At 30.4% G+C, this 21,213-nt stretch overlaps 1 protein-coding gene across 1 annotated transcript; it reads right to left on the bottom strand.

Moving 5' to 3' along the window:
* Positions 1 to 5,482: 5,482 nt before the first annotated feature.
* Positions 5,483 to 20,938, bottom strand: LOC132759047 (uncharacterized; the record flags this gene model as incomplete). Its single annotated transcript, XM_060750770.1, has 2 exons — positions 20,881 to 20,938; positions 5,483 to 6,091 (listed from the first exon to the last, which is right to left on the bottom strand). Coding segments are annotated over exons 1-2 (667 nt in total), but the record flags the coding sequence as incomplete, so codon positions are not given.
* Positions 20,939 to 21,213: the final 275 nt, after the last annotated feature.

Genomic DNA, 21,213 nt, shown 5'->3' with positions numbered 1-21,213 from the left:
CAAGATATAAATTACTTGACAAAATCCTTTTCAGGGCAAGTTCCAACAATCGTAGTTAAATAGCCACATAAGTTCCACACAAGTTCCTTACGTGAAAACTTGTATGTCACTGGATTAAGACTTGAAACTTTGGCGTGGATTTTAATGAGTTGTGAATTAAAAAAAACATCTGTTTAAAGCTTCTGATGCAAGTTATATATCCCCTAAAGCATTGGCAGTTTTCCATCTGCACGTTATGTTTGTTGCTTAGAATCAAAACTTGAGCATTACTTTTGTTGAATGTCTGTAAACTTACCTGTTTTTTTGTTTGTTATTAATCATAAAGAATACATAATTGTTCTTTTTTTGTAGCTCGACTATTTGAGAGCACAACTTGAGGTCACTATTCAAGGTCCATAACTCTTAAATTATAGCCCTTTTTAGATTTTGGAAAACCTACACTATCAAGGCTCTTGTTTTACAAGCACCGCTTTAATTGAGCATGCTGTCCTACTGACAACTCTTGTTTCTTTTCTTTTTTTAGTATTCATGTCGTGTATACAGTATTCCACAAATTTATATAATGTAATGAACACAACTTACTGCCAATTATTATGACTAAACAATTAATACAATTTTGTTTCTTTTAAATTTTTAAAAGGGCAAACGTATGTTTTATAATATTGTAATTATGAATTTAGATTTTGGGAAATGCTTATCACCTTAAGAAAATAGAGTTGAATGTTAAATTATTCGTGATAAATGTAGCAACATGTAAACCAAGTGGTATTTTGACTTCGATACAAAATACTTATTCACAATAACTGTATTAATAACCAAAACGCAAAGAAGCAAAAAATGGGCTAAGTTATATGGCCAATAAGTACCTTATTGGAAACTGTATTAAGTCACTAAAATAAACAGTCTTTGAAAAAAATGTATGTTAAGGTTTAATGTGTCCTTAAACTGAAACTGTTAATCAAGTTATAGTTTGTTCAGTCCTGCTTTTCTACTGTTTTAAACAGTTTTAAATAAAATTATCTAAGGTGCGATATTTTTTTCCTTTTTATATACATTTCATATTTCATCTGTATTATTAACTCATTGTTGTTGTGAATTGACGTATATCAATTAATAAAAATTTGATTTGTTTAAATTGTAGCACTCTTTTTTACTTTCTTATTTAAGTACCGTGCTACTGTATATATGACATTTCTGAAACCACAAAATAAGATTTAACGAAACTGCAGAAATGTTCCTTGCATAGTTGTTCAAATCAATATCACTGTTTACAACCATTTACTTCCTGTGATCGCAGGATAATGATACAAGATGAATTATATAACTGTTACAGTGATCGGAAGTAAAAGGTGCTTGGAATGACAATAGCCTATACGTACTGAATCGTATATGTTTTTTTTAACTATGACAAATTACAGAAAGCTGTATGGCTTTTTCAAAGAGTAACATAACAATTTCAAGTTTTGCAACTACTTTTCTGAGAAAAAACATCCATATTGTTTAGTTGAAAGTCAAAATAGCAAGATGGTGACCGTAATAGGAAGGCATATTTATATCATTAAGATAGGTTATTATACAAGCAGGAAGTGAAATTGTTATCCTTTCATCGCTTTAATTGATACAAAAATAATTACATACATACAGGTTTAGTTGCATTAAACATTGTCAATAATAATAGAGACATAGACCAACAGACATAACAGGTCAAACACAACAGGACACAATAGCTATACCTATTGAAGAGCGACAAAGAACGGAAAATAAAACGCGCAGTAATAATACATACATATTTAAATATATGATGATAAACATTTTTTTACATGAAAGGAAATTGTTTTATCATTAACTAATACTTTCAATATTTTGAGTACATCTAACTTACACACAACATGGCTAAAGAATACTTAAGACAGTTGAATCATATGCGATTGCTGTAAATGATAGTTATCCCGTTCTTTACAAAGTCGATATTGTTCGACATCGAAGCTGAAATCAGAATCTTTAAAAATATCTTAACGCGCAAGCATTAAGCCCTTATATTTAACGTTTAGCATTTTCTAGTGGACGAATTCGAAGTTCAAATCATGACTCTGTCTAAAGTTTTGTGTGAATATCTAAATATGAAATTTCCCATGTAAGTAAAAACGTTTTGGTACAAAAACGCTTTCTGGAGTTAAAAATAACACACGTTTTAAATGCATTCAATAGTAAATAAAATATACAGTAAAAATCCTAAATTAAGACCACCATCGGGACTGGACCAAAGTGGTCTTAATCGTGAGGTGGTCTTAATTGTGAATATTCTTATCATTGCCTACATACCTTATGACAATGGTCTATCTTAGTCATGTTGAATGAACAAACAATATGTATCTTAAAGCTGCACGCCTCCGGATTAGCCAAAATATTTCAAGGAAATTAATCTTTAAAAAATGTATTAAGATCTAAAGAAAAGTAAAACTATTCAATATTTAATTAATTATTTACATATTACTTGCGATTAATGACTGATTTTGCAGTATCAATCACTATAATTCTACTGTGCTGCTTACGCAGTAAGAGGTATTTATGTATATTATGACCTCTTTTTGGTAATTGACGTGAATTTAAAAGCCGATTACTTACTTTGTTCACTTCACAATATTTTACTTTTAAATACATTTTCAAAATTTTCATGAAAATTAGCATGATTCTGGAGGCATGCTGCTTTAGCCTATAAATACAATATATGTTAAAATATTTAATCAGATGAGAGCAACACATCTTTTCTGAAGAAATTTAATATTAAATTCTATTTGGTCTGATTCCAACATCAATTATTATATAATGTACATATCTATCATATAAGAAATTTATTCTTTACAAACTAAATGTGCTGAAAGGAAAATAAAACCACTGTAAATCTAAAATTTACCTTCACACATTATTTCATTCAATAACCTTGTAATGACAGTTTTTGACACCTTATAAAATCTAGTGTCATGCCTAAGAGCATTCAAGCAGATTATAACAACAAATATGTGATCTTAGTAGTAGGTGTTGACTTTAAAATCAGTGGTCTCAATAGTGAGCTCAAAAAAAGCATAAATCAAAGAATTGGGACTGAATCTCGTGGTCTTAAAAGTGGATAACCGGTGTGGTCTTAGTTCTGGAGCATGTAACCATTGACATAAAAAACAGAAAATTCCGTTCTTTTTAACAAAATGGTCTTAATAGCGGGGTGGTCTTAAATCTGAGTTGGTCTTATGTAGGGATTCTTCTGTATACCCTAATGACTAAATTATTAAAAATGTTAATACGCTTTTAACTCAAATCGGGTAAAGAATTACACTTTCAATCTCTTTCTAAGTATATTTCTCCACCATATTTTGAATGTGTTTTATTCGTTTAAGTGCCCTAGCTGATATATGTAATAATTTAGTTGTTTATGCTCATTGACCTCAGTGGAGTTCCTTCAATAAAGCTAGAACTCCGCGTGTCGGGTGTGTCGCCTTGTGAACAATATAGTTTAAGAGAAATTGTTAGGAAAAAAAAAGGAAATATGAAAAGTAACAAAGGGCAACAAAAAAAGAAATATGAAAAGTAACAAAGGGCAATAACTCAAAAAATGAAGTGCAGAGCAGCAGTTTCTGTGCACTGCACATCTTATCAATAAGATCTATCATCCTATGAAGTTTCAAGTCCATAGCTTTTATAATTTATAAGAAATGGCCTGGACAAAAATATAGTATGAAAATTAATAAAGGGTAATAACTTAAAAATAAGACATGCAGAGTACCGGTTCTTGTGCACTGCACTTTTTCTTAATGAGATCTATCATCCTATGAAGTTTCAAGTCCATAGCTTTAATACATTAGGAGAAATTGCCCGGACAAAAAATAAAGTATGAAAATTAACAAAGGGCAATAACTCAAAAATTAGGAAGTGCAGAGAACCGGTTCTTATACACTGCACATTTTCTTAATGAGATCTATCATCCTATGAAGTTTCATGTCCATAGCTTTTATACTTGAGGAGAAATGACCTGGACAAAAATAAAGTATGAAAATTGACATAGGGCAATAACTCAAAAAATAAGAAATGCAGAGTATCGGTCCTTGTGCACTGCACTTTTTCTTAATGAGATCGATAATCCTATGAAGTTTCAAGTCCATAGCTTTTATAGTTGAAGAGAAATGGCCCGGACAAAATTAAAGTATGAAAATTAACAAAGGGCAATAACTCAAACAATTAAGAAATGCAGAGTACCGGTCCTTGTGCACTGCACTTTGGGTTATTGAAAGAAGCATGCATACCAAGTTTGAAGTCAATCTGACTTATAGTGACTAAGTTATGCTCCGGACAAGCTTTAAGGGACGCCGCCGCCGACACCGACAACGACGCCGCCGACGCTGACAAAGCCGACAAAAGGCGACACAATTATTGACATATTTTGATAGCGTTCATATGAAAATAGTAAGAAAAAATTATACCTATACAGCAAACGAAAAAATAGGAATAACATTTTAATATACATAATGATTGTAAATCTAATTTACAAAAAACGTAAAACGATTTTAAGATGAATATATGTTTAAAAAAAAGACACCCATAATGTGCACTGTAAGAAACTGTAAAATAGACACCATAGGGCAGTTCTATGCCTTAAAGAACACCTGTAAAACAATGTACAAAGTTTACCATATGGTATAATTTTTTTAACTAAAACTTTGGTATTAAAAGGGCTCTTTTTCAGAAATGAGGAAACTCACAAATAATCTATAAATAATCTATAATATCATCATTATAAACAAATGATTTCCTATTGATCATTGTTAAGAAAAAAATAATAGCATTCAGGTAACAAATCAAACAAACAAAATTAATGTTTCTACACAAAAAGTTTAAAATATGTACAAAAATGTTACCCTTATGTTACCCTTCCCTACCCTCTTCAAACACTTATTTGACCGTTTTCTTATTTAAAAAGCCTTATTGAAAATATTCCAAAAATTAACCACAATGAGGGCCCGTTTTTTTTAAGTTTGCCTTATTTTCTTTTATGTAAATTGGTTGAACTTGCAAAATATAAAACTTTTACCGTGTAACTTATATTTTACTAGACTTTGAAATCAGGTACGTTATTTGCTATTAAATTTGGATTTATTTCGCCAATTATTACCTACATTTATTACATAATTCAAATCAAACACTTTTTTTTTTATTTCAAAGGCATTTGAGAATTAAATGATTTAATAACGTTAAAAAAGGGGTGGGAGGAGGGAGTAAAGGTGACCCCTTTTGAGGAAACCCATGTCACTCAATTTTGCAGAATGCAGTTGCCAGTAATTCTAGCCTATTTGATAACTCTTCAAAACGGAGTAAATGCATTAGGAGGAATCTTAGCTTAATGTCCCTTTTATAATTGAAAGAAAACTGGTCTATTTTGTAAAGCAAACAAAAGTAATAATAAGTATTAGAATTGTGATGGCAACAATTGAACATTGCATAAGAAAGTTGGTAGATTCTGGCTGATATTCAAGTTTGTAAATATCTTCTGTTGTTGTTTGAGATTCTTCTATTACTTTGAAGACATAGTAGGACTTTATCAAAACTTCTTTTTCATTTCTAAAATCTGAGTATTCTTCAGCTAATAATCCGTCCACATTTGATATCTCAAAAAGTTTTCCTTTATGGCAACCATCGTCAGCAAAATGTTGAGCCAATTCTCGAATTAAAGTGGTACTTGTGATCTGGTTGAATTTAAAATTACGTCCTTTTTCAGGGGGACCATTCAGTACTATACACCCCCTGTATACAATTTTATGTTTTGTGCGACCGAGAATGTCAATACCTCTGTTAATTAGATCACCAGATCGTTGCCAGATATCAGTCTTTGTGGGATAGTTGCTGCGCATTTCTTCATTCAATTTTCTGTAGAAATTACTATCTTGAGTATACAAGTTGATAAGTCCTATTGCATACTTTCTATCCATGGTTTCATAAGGGAAAGTCGCCATCTTTCTTTGCGCCTTTTCGACGTTTGATCTAAAGTCTTTGAGATCTTGAAACAATACTTTTACTTCACCAGAATATCCGTCATCTTCTGTATCTATAAATTTAATATTAATACAGGTTTAATATACATACATTCAATTTCAATTAGAAAAACAGGTCCCGGAACAAAACATTAATATAAAAATGTAATTATTTAGAACTTAATTGTTTCATTGGGGAGCCTTTTTATACGAAGTGATGATAGCAAGGTGAGCGATAACATAAATCAGCAATTATCAACCATCAACTACATTCAATAAGAAAATAACCTGTAAGTAAAATGCAAACATGTTACATTTCCCGTTAAACATTTACCAAATGTGAAACTTATAACAAAAAAAACAAAACATTCAACAACAACAACAACAACAACAAAAAAATGAAAAGATTGAAAAATCAAAAAAAAAAAAAAAAAAAAAAAAAAAAAAAAAAAAAAAAATCAATATCCTGTTGTTGTAAAGTTGGCACCCTAGCAGCTTAAAAACCTAAAGAAAACTAAGAATAGAATTAGACCATGTCACGTTTTTTTAATATCGTGATCTTTATTTTTTAAGATATTGAACTTTATTTTTTTCATCATTCTGACGCTTCGAAATTTTTGAAGTTGGCAGCCTATCAGCCTAAAGAAAACTAAGGATAGTACAAACATAAAAACCATCGAAAATGAATCGGTAACATTTACTTATACCATATAACACTTATTTTAATATCATGATTTTTATCTTTTAAAATTTTGAGTTTTCAATGTTTTTTTTTGACGGATCTTCGAAATTTGTGAAGTTAGCAGCCTAACAGCCTTACGAAAACTTAGGAAAGTACAAACATGAAAACGGTCGAAAATGCATAAGTAGCACTTCCACAGATCATTCAATTCCTCCTTTCAATATCGTGATCTTTATTTTTTTTAGATGTTAAACTCTTTTCTTTTCTGACGCTTCAGAATTTGTAAAATTGGCGGTCTAGCAGTCTTAAGAAAACTAAGGTTAGTACAAACGTGAAAGCCGTCGGAAATGAATCGGTAGCAATAACTTATACCATTCCACACTTTTTCCAATATCATGGTCATTTTTTTAAGATGTTGAACTTTTAAGCTGTTTTTTCTGACGGATCTTCATAATTTGTAAAGTTAGCAGCAGAGCAGCATCTTAAAAAATAAAGATCACGATATTTAAAAAGCGTGGAATGATATAATAAGTGCCGCAGATACGATATTGAAAAGATGCGTGGAATGATCGAAGGAAGCGCTTCTAATGCATTCCCGACCTATTTTTATGTTTGTTCTGTTCTTAGTTGCTTTCTTCAGGATGCTAGGTTGCCAACTTCACGAACATCTTATACAAATATAATCACCTTACCACCAGTCATATACATATATGTAGGCGTTCACATAAAAAAGTTGTCTGTTTTTTTTGACATTGTTAGAAAACGAAGTTGAATGTAAAACAAGCCCTCGAATCCGTACAAAAGTCCATAAACTCGTAATGTCTATCAGATTACGGGTTAATCAAATTATTATTTCACACATTATGGATATTTTAGCAACTATATTTTTTTACCATCCCTGTGGTTGTGCGATTTGTCGCTATGGCTAATTATTTATGTTACACCTTGGCCATCAATTTCTTAATTTATAAAAAAGGCTAAATAAAAGGTAGACGATATAATGTTGAGATATTCATAAGAGATGTACAGTATTTTTCTCAAATACATTTATTTCGAGTAGAACGACTAAACACAAACGGTAATTCACGGATATATGGAACTACCGATTTCCCTCATTGATGCCTCAACAGGGGGCGGGGCGTTATCGATAATTGACAGGTGACGCTCATAGCAGATAAAAATTGTATAGGTACCATTTAAAAACGTTTTAAAACATTGTTTTTGAACTAACTGCTTCCAAAATTAAATCACGAATGTGTTCAGAAAAGTTTGATACATATACTAAGCTAAAATCTCATTTTTGGTATTTTTAGTGATAATTGACTACGTTGTCACTTTACCTTTGACTTAGTTCCATACAATACAGCGCTACTGTCTAAGTAAATCGGAAAGTTTTATGAATAAATTTCTCATGAACTTATAAAATATTCGTTATGATGCGTGTTTGTTAATTTGACTCTCTTTTAATGGTTTATATATTCTATACACTCTTTATAGACGTCATTTGCTGGTAATGAAGTAATTATTTTATAGCGTGAAAGCACATGCTCTATAATTATTTTGTTTGTTTCCTGGACAGAGAATTTGTTTACTGTATAGTGCCCTGACCTGTTGACTTATGTTGCAATGCTTGCAATAGTTAACACTGTTTATACTGTATAATCGCATGTTAAGGGTTAATATGACAAAAATTTACTCATGTATATATTCTGAGATACATTAAAATATCTATATTTTTGTTTATTGATGCGATAATAGTAAGTTTATAGGTTTATAATAGTAAGTTTATCTTATTTTCTTTGTATTTGTCTGAAAATCAGTACGACTTTTTCACCACTGTATTGACTCATCTTAATGTGAAAATTATGCATATTGTGATTATAATACACATTTGTTTGAGCATTAACATCTGAAATATTTTAACTCCAGAAAGTTTTAACATAAACGCCTGTACTTCATAATATTCATTTTCTAGATAAGTTTATTCATCATTACTTCATTATTGGCATCATTAAATTCAAATCACATTTAGCTTCTATTCAAATCTTATTTCTAACATATCATTCTTACTCTATATTAACATCTATTCAGATTATGTTAAATTGAACGCATTGGTTGATAAAAGATTCGACTTCTGTAGAAATGATTTTGATAGTTAGCTTCTTGATGTTCATAGCATCAATTATATAATGAAAAAAATATCATGTACCACTAGATCATGAACTCCTACACCTGTCCATGGAAATTCACACTTTTATTGAACATGCTATCTCTCCTATACATTGTATCTAACATGATTCAAACATACTCATTTTCATTACACATAAGAAATCAAGTCGAAAACAACATAAGATATCCTTACAGACGATGCCTTCCATGTCACGAGCGTTATATTCAAAATTCTTCAACTTCATCTCTATCCACTACATCATCTATGTCTCAGGACCTCACAGGCCTAATGTCATCAACTTCCTGTTTATCTGTCATACACTACAGTGTAGAAATTCTCTATCTGTCTTACATCAAACTTATTTTAGAATACACTGATGTTGTCTACTCTATATGAAAAAAGACCTTGATAAAATCCAATTCGAAGCTTCTAGAATTGTCACTTGTTTCTCTGCATGAGCTCAAATGGGAAGTCCCTTTGGAATCTTTAGAGTCTAGACGATTGAAACACAAACTCATTCTTCTTTACAAAATGAAAAATGGACTTTCCCCAAACTACCTTTCATCTCTTGTTCCCCATTCAGTAGGTGAGACATCAAGATACAATCTTCGCAACTCAAACGATATTAACGGTATACGAACAAGAACTTCTCTGTATTATAATGCTTTTCTTCCTTCAGCTCTAAGAGACTGGAACGAACTCCCTGCTGAATTACAAAATGCATCTTCACTATCATCCTTTAAATGTGTCTTCTGAATAGTGATCAATGAAAATGTCCAAAACATTTTTATACAGGTATCCGGAAATGGCATTATACCATGCACGTAGACCTACGAACTGAGTGTAGTCCTCTCAACTATCACTTATTCAGAATAAATATAACAAACTCACCACTGTGTCAATGTGGTCTTCCAGAAACAAACTACCATTTTTTCTTTGAATGTCAATAATACAATGATATCCGAAATAGCCTCTTTCACACTCTATTTATTGTAATGCAACTCTCCCCATACTACTAAGAGGTGACAACAACTTAAGTGACGTCATAAACACCAGTATATTCGATCCAGGCAGTTCAAATATATATCCGAGATAGCAAACGTTTTCCATAGTCCTTAGCAAACTTTGTTCACTCAGTTGACATACCAAATAGATTCTATAATAATATATTTTCTTTAAGGCAGTGTATTGCACCATTTCTACTCCAATATATATGAATTAATATGAATCTATCTCATCTTTTTCTGACCATCAATCTCAATATGCAATTTTTCTGTGTCATTTTACTAGGTCATAGTATTAGCATTTTATGTTGATTAGCATGATTTCCTATCCAACTAATTTCAACTCTATATTGTTTTACTTTTAGCTCTGAATAGACTTTCATTTTCAAGAAAGTGTTCTTCATGATATTATATTTCGGACGTGAAATATACCGCCAAATTTACAGTAATAAATTTTATGTTAGGAAAATACCTCTATAAGCATTGTATGCTTTCGGATCCAATCCTTTTGCAGCATTGTATATCATGTAACTAACGTTTGTATGTAATATATGTTTATGTGAAAATGTTTGAAATAAAATATGTTTAAACTAAACTAGTGCATGAATTGCATGTACCACTTGATTATTGTCTTTTCTATTACGACACTTTCTTGTTGAATGTGAATTTAATGGTAGGGTGACAAGTATTGTATTTGTTTATGAAATTTGTTGAATTCCAAAATATCTGGAGATATTTTTGCATAAAAGGCACAATGAACGTTTATAAATTTCAATTATTTAACAAAATAGAATTAATTATATATATTGAATATAGTACCATAATGAAAGTTTGTTTTACACTTCTTTTTTATGTGTTTACATGCCGTAGAAATGGACGTTTTCTTGGCGCATCATGGATATATCTTCTACAAAAGGAAGCGGACAATGTATGTTATGTTATCAGTCTAAATTTTAAAGAGGGTATATATTAAAAGTAGTATCAAAATAAACTTTCTTGTAAAATTCTATAATCAAATTTTCGATTGATGTTTTGGAAAGTATATGGAAACATTTCCTCTCAGAGATTTTCCAAAACTGGCATACAGTATGTCTAACTGGCATACAGTATGTCTATCAAACAATTTTAAGTCTCAGATTTACATAAAAACAAGCTATGTTTGTAAAACATGTTTGCCCCCTATTGGCAGCCAATTAGTCATGTGAACAGGTTATTATGCATGACTTCTGACCCAGTGAATAAAAAATTAATAAGGGTTATCTACTGGTCATGACTAGTCACAAGGTAATAATTATTGTGACCCCATAGGTTGTGTGCAGCAATTTAAGTAATAATATATGCATAAATTTTGTGAATCATGTAGGCCTCATTAATGACAGCCAAGTTGTTATATCACATAAGACCTTCAAATGTGTATACCAAAAGCATTTTAATTTTAATATAAAAATATCAACCAACGCAACTTGAGTTGTTGAGTTACTGGTCAGAATCCGTCTTAAAGTATAAGGTCAATATGACACTGACCCCTTGACCTAAAAATCAATAAGGGTCATCTACTGGTCATGACCAATCATCATATTAAGTTTGAAGTTCCTAGGCCTAAGCCTTCTTTAGTTATTGATCGGAAACTGTTTTTACCTACAACGTCAATGTGACCTTGAACTTTGACCTCTTGACCCCAAAATCGATAGGGGTCATCTGCTGGTCATGACCAATCATCATACAAAGTTTAAAGTTCCTAGGCCTAAGCCTTCTTTAGTTATTGATTGGAAACCGTTTTTACCTACAAGGTCAATGTGACCTGAACTTTGACCCCTTGACCCCAAAATCAATAGGGGACATCTGCTGGTCGTGACCAATCATCATATCAATTGATGTTCTTAGGCCTAAGAGTTCTCTAGTTATTGATCGGAAACCGTTTATACTTACAAGGTCAATGTGACCTTGACTTTTGACCCCTTAAACCCAAAATCAATAGGCGTCATTTGCTGGTCATGACCAATCATCATACAAAGTTTGAAGTTCCTAGGCTTAAGCGTTCTTTAGTAATTGATCGGAAACCGTTTTTACTTACAAGGCCAATGTGACCTTGACCTTTAAGTTCCTAGGCCTAAGCGGTCTCTAGTTTTTGATCGGAAACAATTTTAATTACAAAGTCAAGACCTTGACCTTTGACCCCTTGACCCCAAAATCAATAGGGGTCATCTGCTGGTCATGACCAATCATCATATTAAGTTTGAAGTTCCTATGCCTAAGCCTTCTTTAGTTATTGATCGGAAACCGTTTTTACTTACAAGGTCAATGTGACCTTGACCTTTGACCCCTTGATCCCAAAATCAACAGGGAACATTTACTGGTCATGACCAATCATCATACCAAGTTTAGAGTTCCTGGGCTTAAGCGTTCTTTAGTTATTGATCGGAAACCGTTTTTACTTACAAAGTCAATGTAACATTGACCTTTGACCCCTTGACCCCAAAATCAAAATACAGTATATTCCACAGCATGTCTCCAACTACAACATTTAAAGAACATAAAAAAACGGAAAGAAACAATACTCGTAATGTAAAGAAACGGGAATGATATTATCCGATTTTTCCTTGCACCGCATTGTTCACTTTGATGTTAATTGTCGTTTAAGTTAAGTCGTATTTTGAAATGGGGCATGCGCATACTATTTTTGTAGACTAGTTCTAATGATTTAAGGTAAAAATGTGATGCATTAGCTGAAATTTGATACGCAAAAATGGATGCCGCCAGCAATCATTCTTAACACTGTGGAGAGGTCTGATGACCTCTCCAATGATCCAATGTTAAGATTTCAACACCTATTCAACACAGACTCACCACCAGGTATCAAAACGAACGAACAGTCATAAATTTAAAGATCATGTATGCTGTAATTAAGGATGTACATGTATAATTATTCTTCTAAAACATTTTTCAAACATCCAATATTGCAAATGTCCACAATTATATCAGTAATCATTAAAATATAATTATGCATTCATTTCTTATTGAAAAAGTCTCGGACTTTATTGAAAATAAATTTCGATTTCCTTGTTGATCTTTCCGCCTTTCCTTGTTGATCTTGTTTATCATATTCGAATTACCTCCCTTTATTCACTTTAAATGTAAATTCGGTAATAACTTTACAAAAACGCTTTTTGGAACTTACAATATTGATAAATCTTCATTTGAGCATCATATTTATGATATAAACCATAAAAAAAGAATTTCAGGATCTTTAATCTTTTAAGAAGTATTTGTCATCCCAATTTTTCTTCAAATGTTGCAATTCGTTTTAATTCCGTAGATCATTCATTTGATTACTTTTCCTTCTTGCCGATAGATAAAATCCATGATTTGAAAGAGAGAGAGACATATTAGATCCGTAAGATAGAAACATTTTGTCCAAAGGGTTTAAATCAAAAGTGCTTAACATATTATACAACATTTTCGACTATTTATAGTAACATCTTTTTACAAACGCATCAATATCTTTTATGAAGGGACTTGTCTATTTAAGTACTCATTTATTGTATCTATTTTTTGATAACTTTAAACTCCTCGTCATAGGTATTCCCTCCATACTTTACAAAGATTCTATCTGATAATATCACATAATCATGTATCACACATGTATCAAACATTTGTTGATTAACACTTATTGGCATTGAGTATTTATCAAAATTTTACACTTTTTTAGACAATAATATATACAATGCACATAGATAACACAATATACAAACAAAATAACACGGGAAATAAAGGAGAAGAAAAAGGGAAAAGTAGCTCATACATTGAAGAGAGAAAACATCAATACATCAATATAACTTATACCGAGACTTTTTACAAAATGCAATGGCTGTATATTAATTAATAATAAATTTACTTTACTTTAAAAATTATTAAATGATTTTTTGAACAATTATCCAATTCATTATGTTATCTTTTGTTTTTGTTGCACATGCATCAATAATTGAAGAGGCTAATTCAAAGCTTCTAACTAATCCATCTATATTTGGTAAAATATTTTTCTCCTCCATGAATAAACATATTTCTTAATTTCAAGACATAATATATTGTATTTTGACTCTTTTTTGTATTACCTAATATAAAAATTTGACAATCAATATCAAATAAAGCATCATGATTCCTAACAATTTTAAAAATTTCTGTAATCGATATTTTGACAAATGAGCATTCCAAAATAGGTGTAACAATGTTTCATGTTCTGACACACACTTGTATCTGACAAATTCATTTTAGAAGAAGATAGCTATTAGCTAATATTCCAGTCAGATTGACTTATTTGAAAGCAAGTATTCCATTTAGTCTGACAAGTTGGAATATCATTATTTTTATGTATAAATTATACATATCTGACGTACCTTTAACACAAAATAGTATAGGTTTTACATAACAACATATAAAGGGAGAGGCAATTTCATAATTATCACATAACTTTAAACTAAATAATATTATATACTTGCGTATTTCTTGACAGCACTGATAATTAATTATTAGTAAATAAAGTTTATTTTATTATCGGATCTTGCTTCCAATTCATTCCTGTCAAGGAAAGTACCATTCACATTCATAATATCTTTGATAAACCTAATACCTTTATCATACCATGTTTTTATGAAAATAGGTTTTCTATGCATCAAAATATTTTCGTTATAGAACAGAGGCATTTCTAACAACATTTCATAATGGGTAATTTTTTTACAAATTTTATATAAGCACCTACAACATCATTCCAAAATGAATTTTTCAAACTATTATATATATATTCTTTATATAACTTTCCACAATTAAACAGCTTCTTAATATCTATAAAGTTATCTAAAAATGTGTAACATTTATCACATTCAGATGATACAATTCTTCTTAACCATGAAAGTTTCAAACTTTTCATGTAGTCACATACATCAATCATTTTGAGACCACCATTTACATATTCCTTCACCAATGCAGAAGATAAAATCTTCGACGAACCTTGCCACACAAAATCATAACACATATTATTCATTTCCTTTAATCTCTGAGAATTAGTAATTGACAGTGACATAAACAAGTTAGTTAATGAAGGAAGTTACAGTGATTTTACCACAGACATTCTACTTATATGTGTTAATTCCATTCTTTTCCAACACTGGATATATGTTTGATATTTTTAATATTTTCAGTATAATTCAATGATTTCCTTCTAAATCAACATGAAAGATAATACCAAGTAATCTAAATGATGTACTGCCCCAAATAAATTTCCATCTAGTTTTTATTGATCTAATGCTCTATTTTAAAAAGCCAATCCATATTACATATGTTTTTTTCAAAGTTGACTTTAAATCCAGAAAGTATAGAAAATTCATGTAAAATATCAAGCGAACAATTTAAAAAATGCTCAGATCCATCTAACAATAAAGAGGTATCATCAGCATACTGTGATATATTTATTGTATCTAGAATTGTTTATTAATTTATTTTGATTGATGCACATACATAATTTATGTCAATGATATAAATATATAATAACCTCCCTTTATTCACGCCTGATTTATGATGTTCACATTTATATAAATCATTATTCTTTATGTACTCATATGGTAATTGAAATTTTTCAATAACATTAATAAATTTGAACATAATGTTTTATTAATGAATAGATAATAGATGGATAATTGTCATTTTATTTGATAAGCTTGATAAGATTATATTGAATGATAGCGATGTTTTCTAAATTATCATCTCCCTTTTACAATTACAAAATGTGATTAAAGCAATCGTTTCACATAAGTAACTATTATTTTCACACTTGTTGAATTTATTAACTAGCCTACATTTTCTGTGAAAATGTATGTTCCTTTGATCCTGCTATCCTAATTTCACAAATTTCGAAAAATAAAAAAATATGGATCATCTTAAAAACAAATTCACAATATTGAAAAAAGTGGAATGGTCTAAGTATGTTCCACAGATGAATATCCGACTGTTTTCATGTTTGTAATATCATTAGTTTTCTTAGACTGCTTGGCTGCTAACTTCACAAATTTCAAAGCGTCAGAATGAGAAAAAAAGTTCAATATCTTAAAAAAGACCATTATATTAAAAATAAATCGTTGAATGGTATAGTATGTGCCACAGATGCATTTCTGACGATTATCATGTTTGTACTAATCTTAGGTTCTTTAGGCTGCCAACTTCACCCGCCAGAAAACCTAAAAGTTCAAAATCTTAAAAAGATATCATGATATAGAAAAAGGCGTGAAATGTTCTTAATAGGTGTTATCGATTCATTTCCGATGGTTTTCATGTTTGTAATATCCTGTGTGTTCACTAGGATGCCAGGCTGCTAGGCTGTTAACTTTACATTTTTCGAAGCGTCAGAATGAAAAAAGTGAAATATCTTAAAAATAAAGATCACAATATTGAAAAAAGCTCGAAATAGTATAAGTAAGCGCCTCAGGTGCATTTCCCACCTTTTTCATGTTTGTACTATTTTTAGTTTTTTGAGGGTGCTAGGCTCCCAACTTCACAAATTTCGAAGATCCGTCAGAAAAGACAAAAATAAAAGTCCAACATCTTACAAAAAAAATCATGATATTGTGAAAGGCGTGGAATGGTCTAAGTTAGTGCTACCGATTTATTTCCGACGATTTTCATGTTTGTAATATCGTTAGTTTTCTTTAGGCTGCCAGACTGCTAAGCTGCTAACTTCACAATTTTCAAAGCGTCAGAATAAAGAAAATAAAGTTCAACATTTTAAAAAATAAATATAACGATATTGAAAAAGGCGTGGAATGATCTAAGGAAGTTCTACTTATGCACTTTCGACCTTTTTCATGTCTGTACTATTCTAAGTTTTCTTTAGGTTGTTAGGCTGTAACTTCAGGCTGCTAGGCCTCCAACATCAAGAACATATGTAAATACTTATCACTTTGTACGAGTCCCACAAAACAACAAACGATGAAGAAAAAATACTCTTCACTTTTCACATTTTATAACATATTTTGTAAAATACTACTGTTCGCGAAATATGTTTAAAAACTGCCGTTATCACGATCCTTTGGCTTTGAAATAAAGAAATATTCTATCAAGTATAATATTATTCAAGAATACTATTGCAAGTGCATTTAAAAATATCTGATTTAAAGTATTGGATACAGCTTTTTGAATTAAAAAAAAAAAAAAAAAAAAAAAAAAAAAAAAAAAAAAAAAAATAATAAAAAACCTGAAAAATTAAACTTAAAAAAAGCAATCAACTTAACAATTACAGACCTCAACTGTTTGCGACAGGCCTACCTTATCGGATAAACGTGTTAAGATTAAAAGGTTTTTTCTGCAAGTACACAGTTCTGCTCTTGGTCAAGTAAAACGCGTGAAAAGACAGACTTGCCTTCATGCAGAAGAATGAAAACAATATGATTTATAAAAGAATTAAAAAGAAAGAAAAGATTGTATAAAAGATATTTGTTTGTTTAAGATGAAATTTAATTTCATCAGGTGAGCTTTGCACATTAAAATCAGTTTTCCCCACTGGTTGCCTCAATTTCAGACCTATTTCTCATAAATACATGAATATTATAGAAAATAAAATAGGTCAAAATATGAACGCTGAATGTCGATGATATTATTTATTTTAAACAAATATATGAATAATCGTTTGTTTTAATAAATTAAAATAAACAATTCTAGTAAATGAAAATGTCACACCATGCCGAGCTTTTCCGCGAAACGTCGGAAGTACATATAAGGCTATCTATCCTAAGTCATGTTAGCGGCTGCCCTTTTTAAAAGTTGTTAATTTCTCGCGAGTAAAGAATCAAATGTGTTTGAGTTTGCATTTCATTTAGATTTGATCATTTTACATATATTCACAAAGAAAAAAAAACATATTAAATAATTGCTGACAGATGTGTATGCATTCAAGAAGCGACTAGGACTTTTGAAAACATGGATCATTTTGAAAGACTGTCTAAAGAAAGCTGTGTTTGTGGCTGAAGACTGTCATAGCTTTAACTCATTGCCTCGTAGTATACTAAAATATGTCCAAATGCCATCAAGAGCAGTTTTGCAGTGGAAGGAAGTGAATGAAACGAAAAAAAAAGAGGCGATATTTGTTGGTCGGTAACTTTGAAATAAGTTTTATATTTATGTTTACGTTTAAAATTAAAGTTCTTTATCAATTTAGTTTTTTTTTGTAAACAGGCCTGATTATGTTGAAATTGTCAGCAAAAATAAAAGTGACGTACAACAACGGGGAAATCTCTTTTTTGATAAGTGTGAAATCATATTTTGATTATTTTCACTTAAAAACTAAAAAATATATTTTCACCAAAAAGCATATATAAAAATGTATATCATGAAATTTGTTTAAAGAAAAGTTTGAGACAAAGTTTAAACGACATATTGTTTATTGAGTGCACTAAGTTAACATTTTATCATCCCTTAAAATGATTCTTTAATAAAAAAAATTGGATACTTATCAATGTTTAGACACAGTTAAGATTTACTTAATCACATCATTTTTCAAAACTATGAAAAACAAGGCGTTAAAAGTGTACTTCTTTAGAGATATTTGCAGACCGAAAATTTTGTTACAAAATTAACCTTAGTTTTGCATGATCTTAAATCATGATAACAAGCGAGAATAGTAGGGGTAGCCATATTCATTAGCTATTGACCTGTCATTGAATACGATTTTTTGTATTTTTTTTCAGATCAAAAACAGATATCAAAACAGTATAACTAAATTGGTTTCTGCTTTCAGTTTATACTTTGTAAAATTGCATTGAATTTAATTGCGTTACCATAATACGTTTATATCATTTTTAAAGGAAATTATAATAAGTTTATGAAAGAAGTGTTTGTACAGTCACTCAAATGGAGGTAAACTACATGAAAAGCCGAAACGGTCAGGCTTTTTTTTGAAAAAAAAAAAAAAAAAAAAAAAACAACAAACTTTTCATACTAAAGGGAAGGTACTCCTAAATGAGGCCGATAACCAAAATGTTATTCGCTAAATGCTTTTGTTGTCATATTTTCAGATCATGCAAACCTTATACAATTTTCATTCTGCTTTGTAAAGTTGTGAATGAGTCAAGTGCATATTGACTCTCAGTAAATGTGGCCGTCAATTCCATCAAATATTACATTGACAAAAAAATGTTAAAAATAACACTTTGTCATAGACTTAGTGATTGACACAACATAACATTTACACTGGAGTTTAATTTCGACAAACCTACCCCATAAATAACATGGAGCATAGATTGAATATTGCTGAAACAAAGTTGTTGCGCAGCAAACACATCATTTTTTTTCTCAAAAAAGCCTTTGTTCGTTCAAAAGACTGTTCATGCATCTATCTGCAAATTACATATCAAACAATTACAATTTTCCATTATTCAGACCTAATACTCACTACGTACAAAAGCCGATTTATATTCTTTTTGAATACATAAAGCGATCACATTATTTCTTGTCTAAATTATTGAACAAAATACATGATCATGATGTACTAACAAATAAAAATCTAAATGTAGCAACTACATGTTTATATAAACTGTTCATTTCAATTTAAAAAGTATGTCTGATTTTTTTTATTTTACCCTTTCCAGTTGCAGAGGGAAAGTCACGTTTGCACATGTATACATTTAATCTTAGCTTTTTTACTGAAGCCTGTACGGCTATATGATTGATGTCTGCAATTTTCAAAATAATTGGTTAAATTTTCAAAAAGAATACTTCAAAAATACCTGTTTGAAAGAAATATATGAATGCAACATAACGAATGTATGGTGTATGCACAAAATAATTGCCAAACGGCTAATATTTTGTTCTGATACATTTTTTACATGTTTATCTACAATGACCGTACGTGTTAATCTATAATTTACTTCCTGTTTGACTTATAAGACGAAAGAGTATTAGGATAGGCTTCCTACTTCCTGGTTTACTTATAGGAAACATGCAGACTTAAACCAGACAGGTACATCATACATGAAAATGCAAAATAGATAAATAAATAAGTAAACAATCAAAAGTAAACTTATAGTATTTGCCTAATAACATTTAACATTTACTATTAAACATAGCACACAAATTAGAATTTTTTACTTCAAGACTAGTGTAGTATAGGAACACATTTAAATCGGTTGAAGTTTATTATAATTGTTTATTTAATATGACGTAAAATGATCTGCTAGTTCCTACTATATGAATTACGACACACAAAACTCTGGCTTATTTAAACAACAAAGAAGAACTAAAAGTAAAATTGACTCGATTTTTATCAATACGTTTTAGATACTATTATTTTTGCAAATTTGCAAAGTAATGCCAAATTTTGCTCATTTTTTGCTCTGAGGGCAATGTCTCAAAATCTGTGTAAGTTAATCAATTAAAACCTATATTCTTGCTACATTTTAAAATTGGAATGCATTTCTAAAGAGCAGGCAACTTAATTCTCAGCTATGTCCCTTTTTTTACTTTGATATTTATTGGTTTAATTTATTGTTTTTCTCAGGGACTCTTCTCAAAATGTACCAAAAATATTCACTTCAAATTTATATTTAATGAGTACTTGTTCACTATGCAATGTGAAATGCAGTTTTAAGGGTCTTGTTCCACTGCGTTTCTGTAAAAGAAGAGGGGGGGGGGGGTGTAAGTATCAGTGTCTTGACTTAAATATTTGTACCCAATTTTAGTCAATATCATATATTCTTTTAGAAGTCTAATAAAACATTTCAGATCGATAAAGCAGAAAGTTTACTGACAAATTGATAAAAATCTTTACAGTAAAGAAGACAATTGCAGCAATGATTCGATATTTTGAGTGACGGACGGCAATGCTAAATATGTCTTCAATATATGATAATTTGTTCTCGCTTATATTTAATGTCACTGTTTCATTTTTAAGATTTATTGATTCTGTGAAGTTTTCTTTTGCACATAGCAAAACGATTTAATCTTTGTGTGTATTTGAAAGGAACATACCTAATAAAATGACACCGACAAAGTTAGTGGGTGGTGCTATAGACCTCTGGGACAACATATTTAGGATATGCACTCTTCTTTGCACACGAAAATGATAAAAGACCCAATAAAAATACAAGCAAACCATTGGCTTGCTGGAAGACACATAATGTCACTCAAGGTAATCATCCCATAAATACAATGACAGACAATGAAATAACGCTTTCAAATATGTTGAATCACTTGTGATTTTACTGGAGTAAAAAGACAATATAAAGCAAGTTGGAACATCACATAATTGATAATAAAGATGCAGGTCAGTATCAGGAAATTTGACCGAATCGATATTTTTTA

The sequence above is a fragment of the Ruditapes philippinarum genome, unplaced genomic scaffold (assembly GCF_026571515.1).
Source record: "Ruditapes philippinarum isolate M1 unplaced genomic scaffold, ASM2657151v2 ctg2658_1_1_1_1, whole genome shotgun sequence".
In the NCBI taxonomy this organism is placed as follows: domain Eukaryota; kingdom Metazoa; phylum Mollusca; class Bivalvia; order Venerida; family Veneridae; genus Ruditapes; species Ruditapes philippinarum.
The sequence above is the reverse complement of the archived record's forward strand: the minus strand, read 5'-3'. Positions and strand labels throughout refer to the sequence as shown.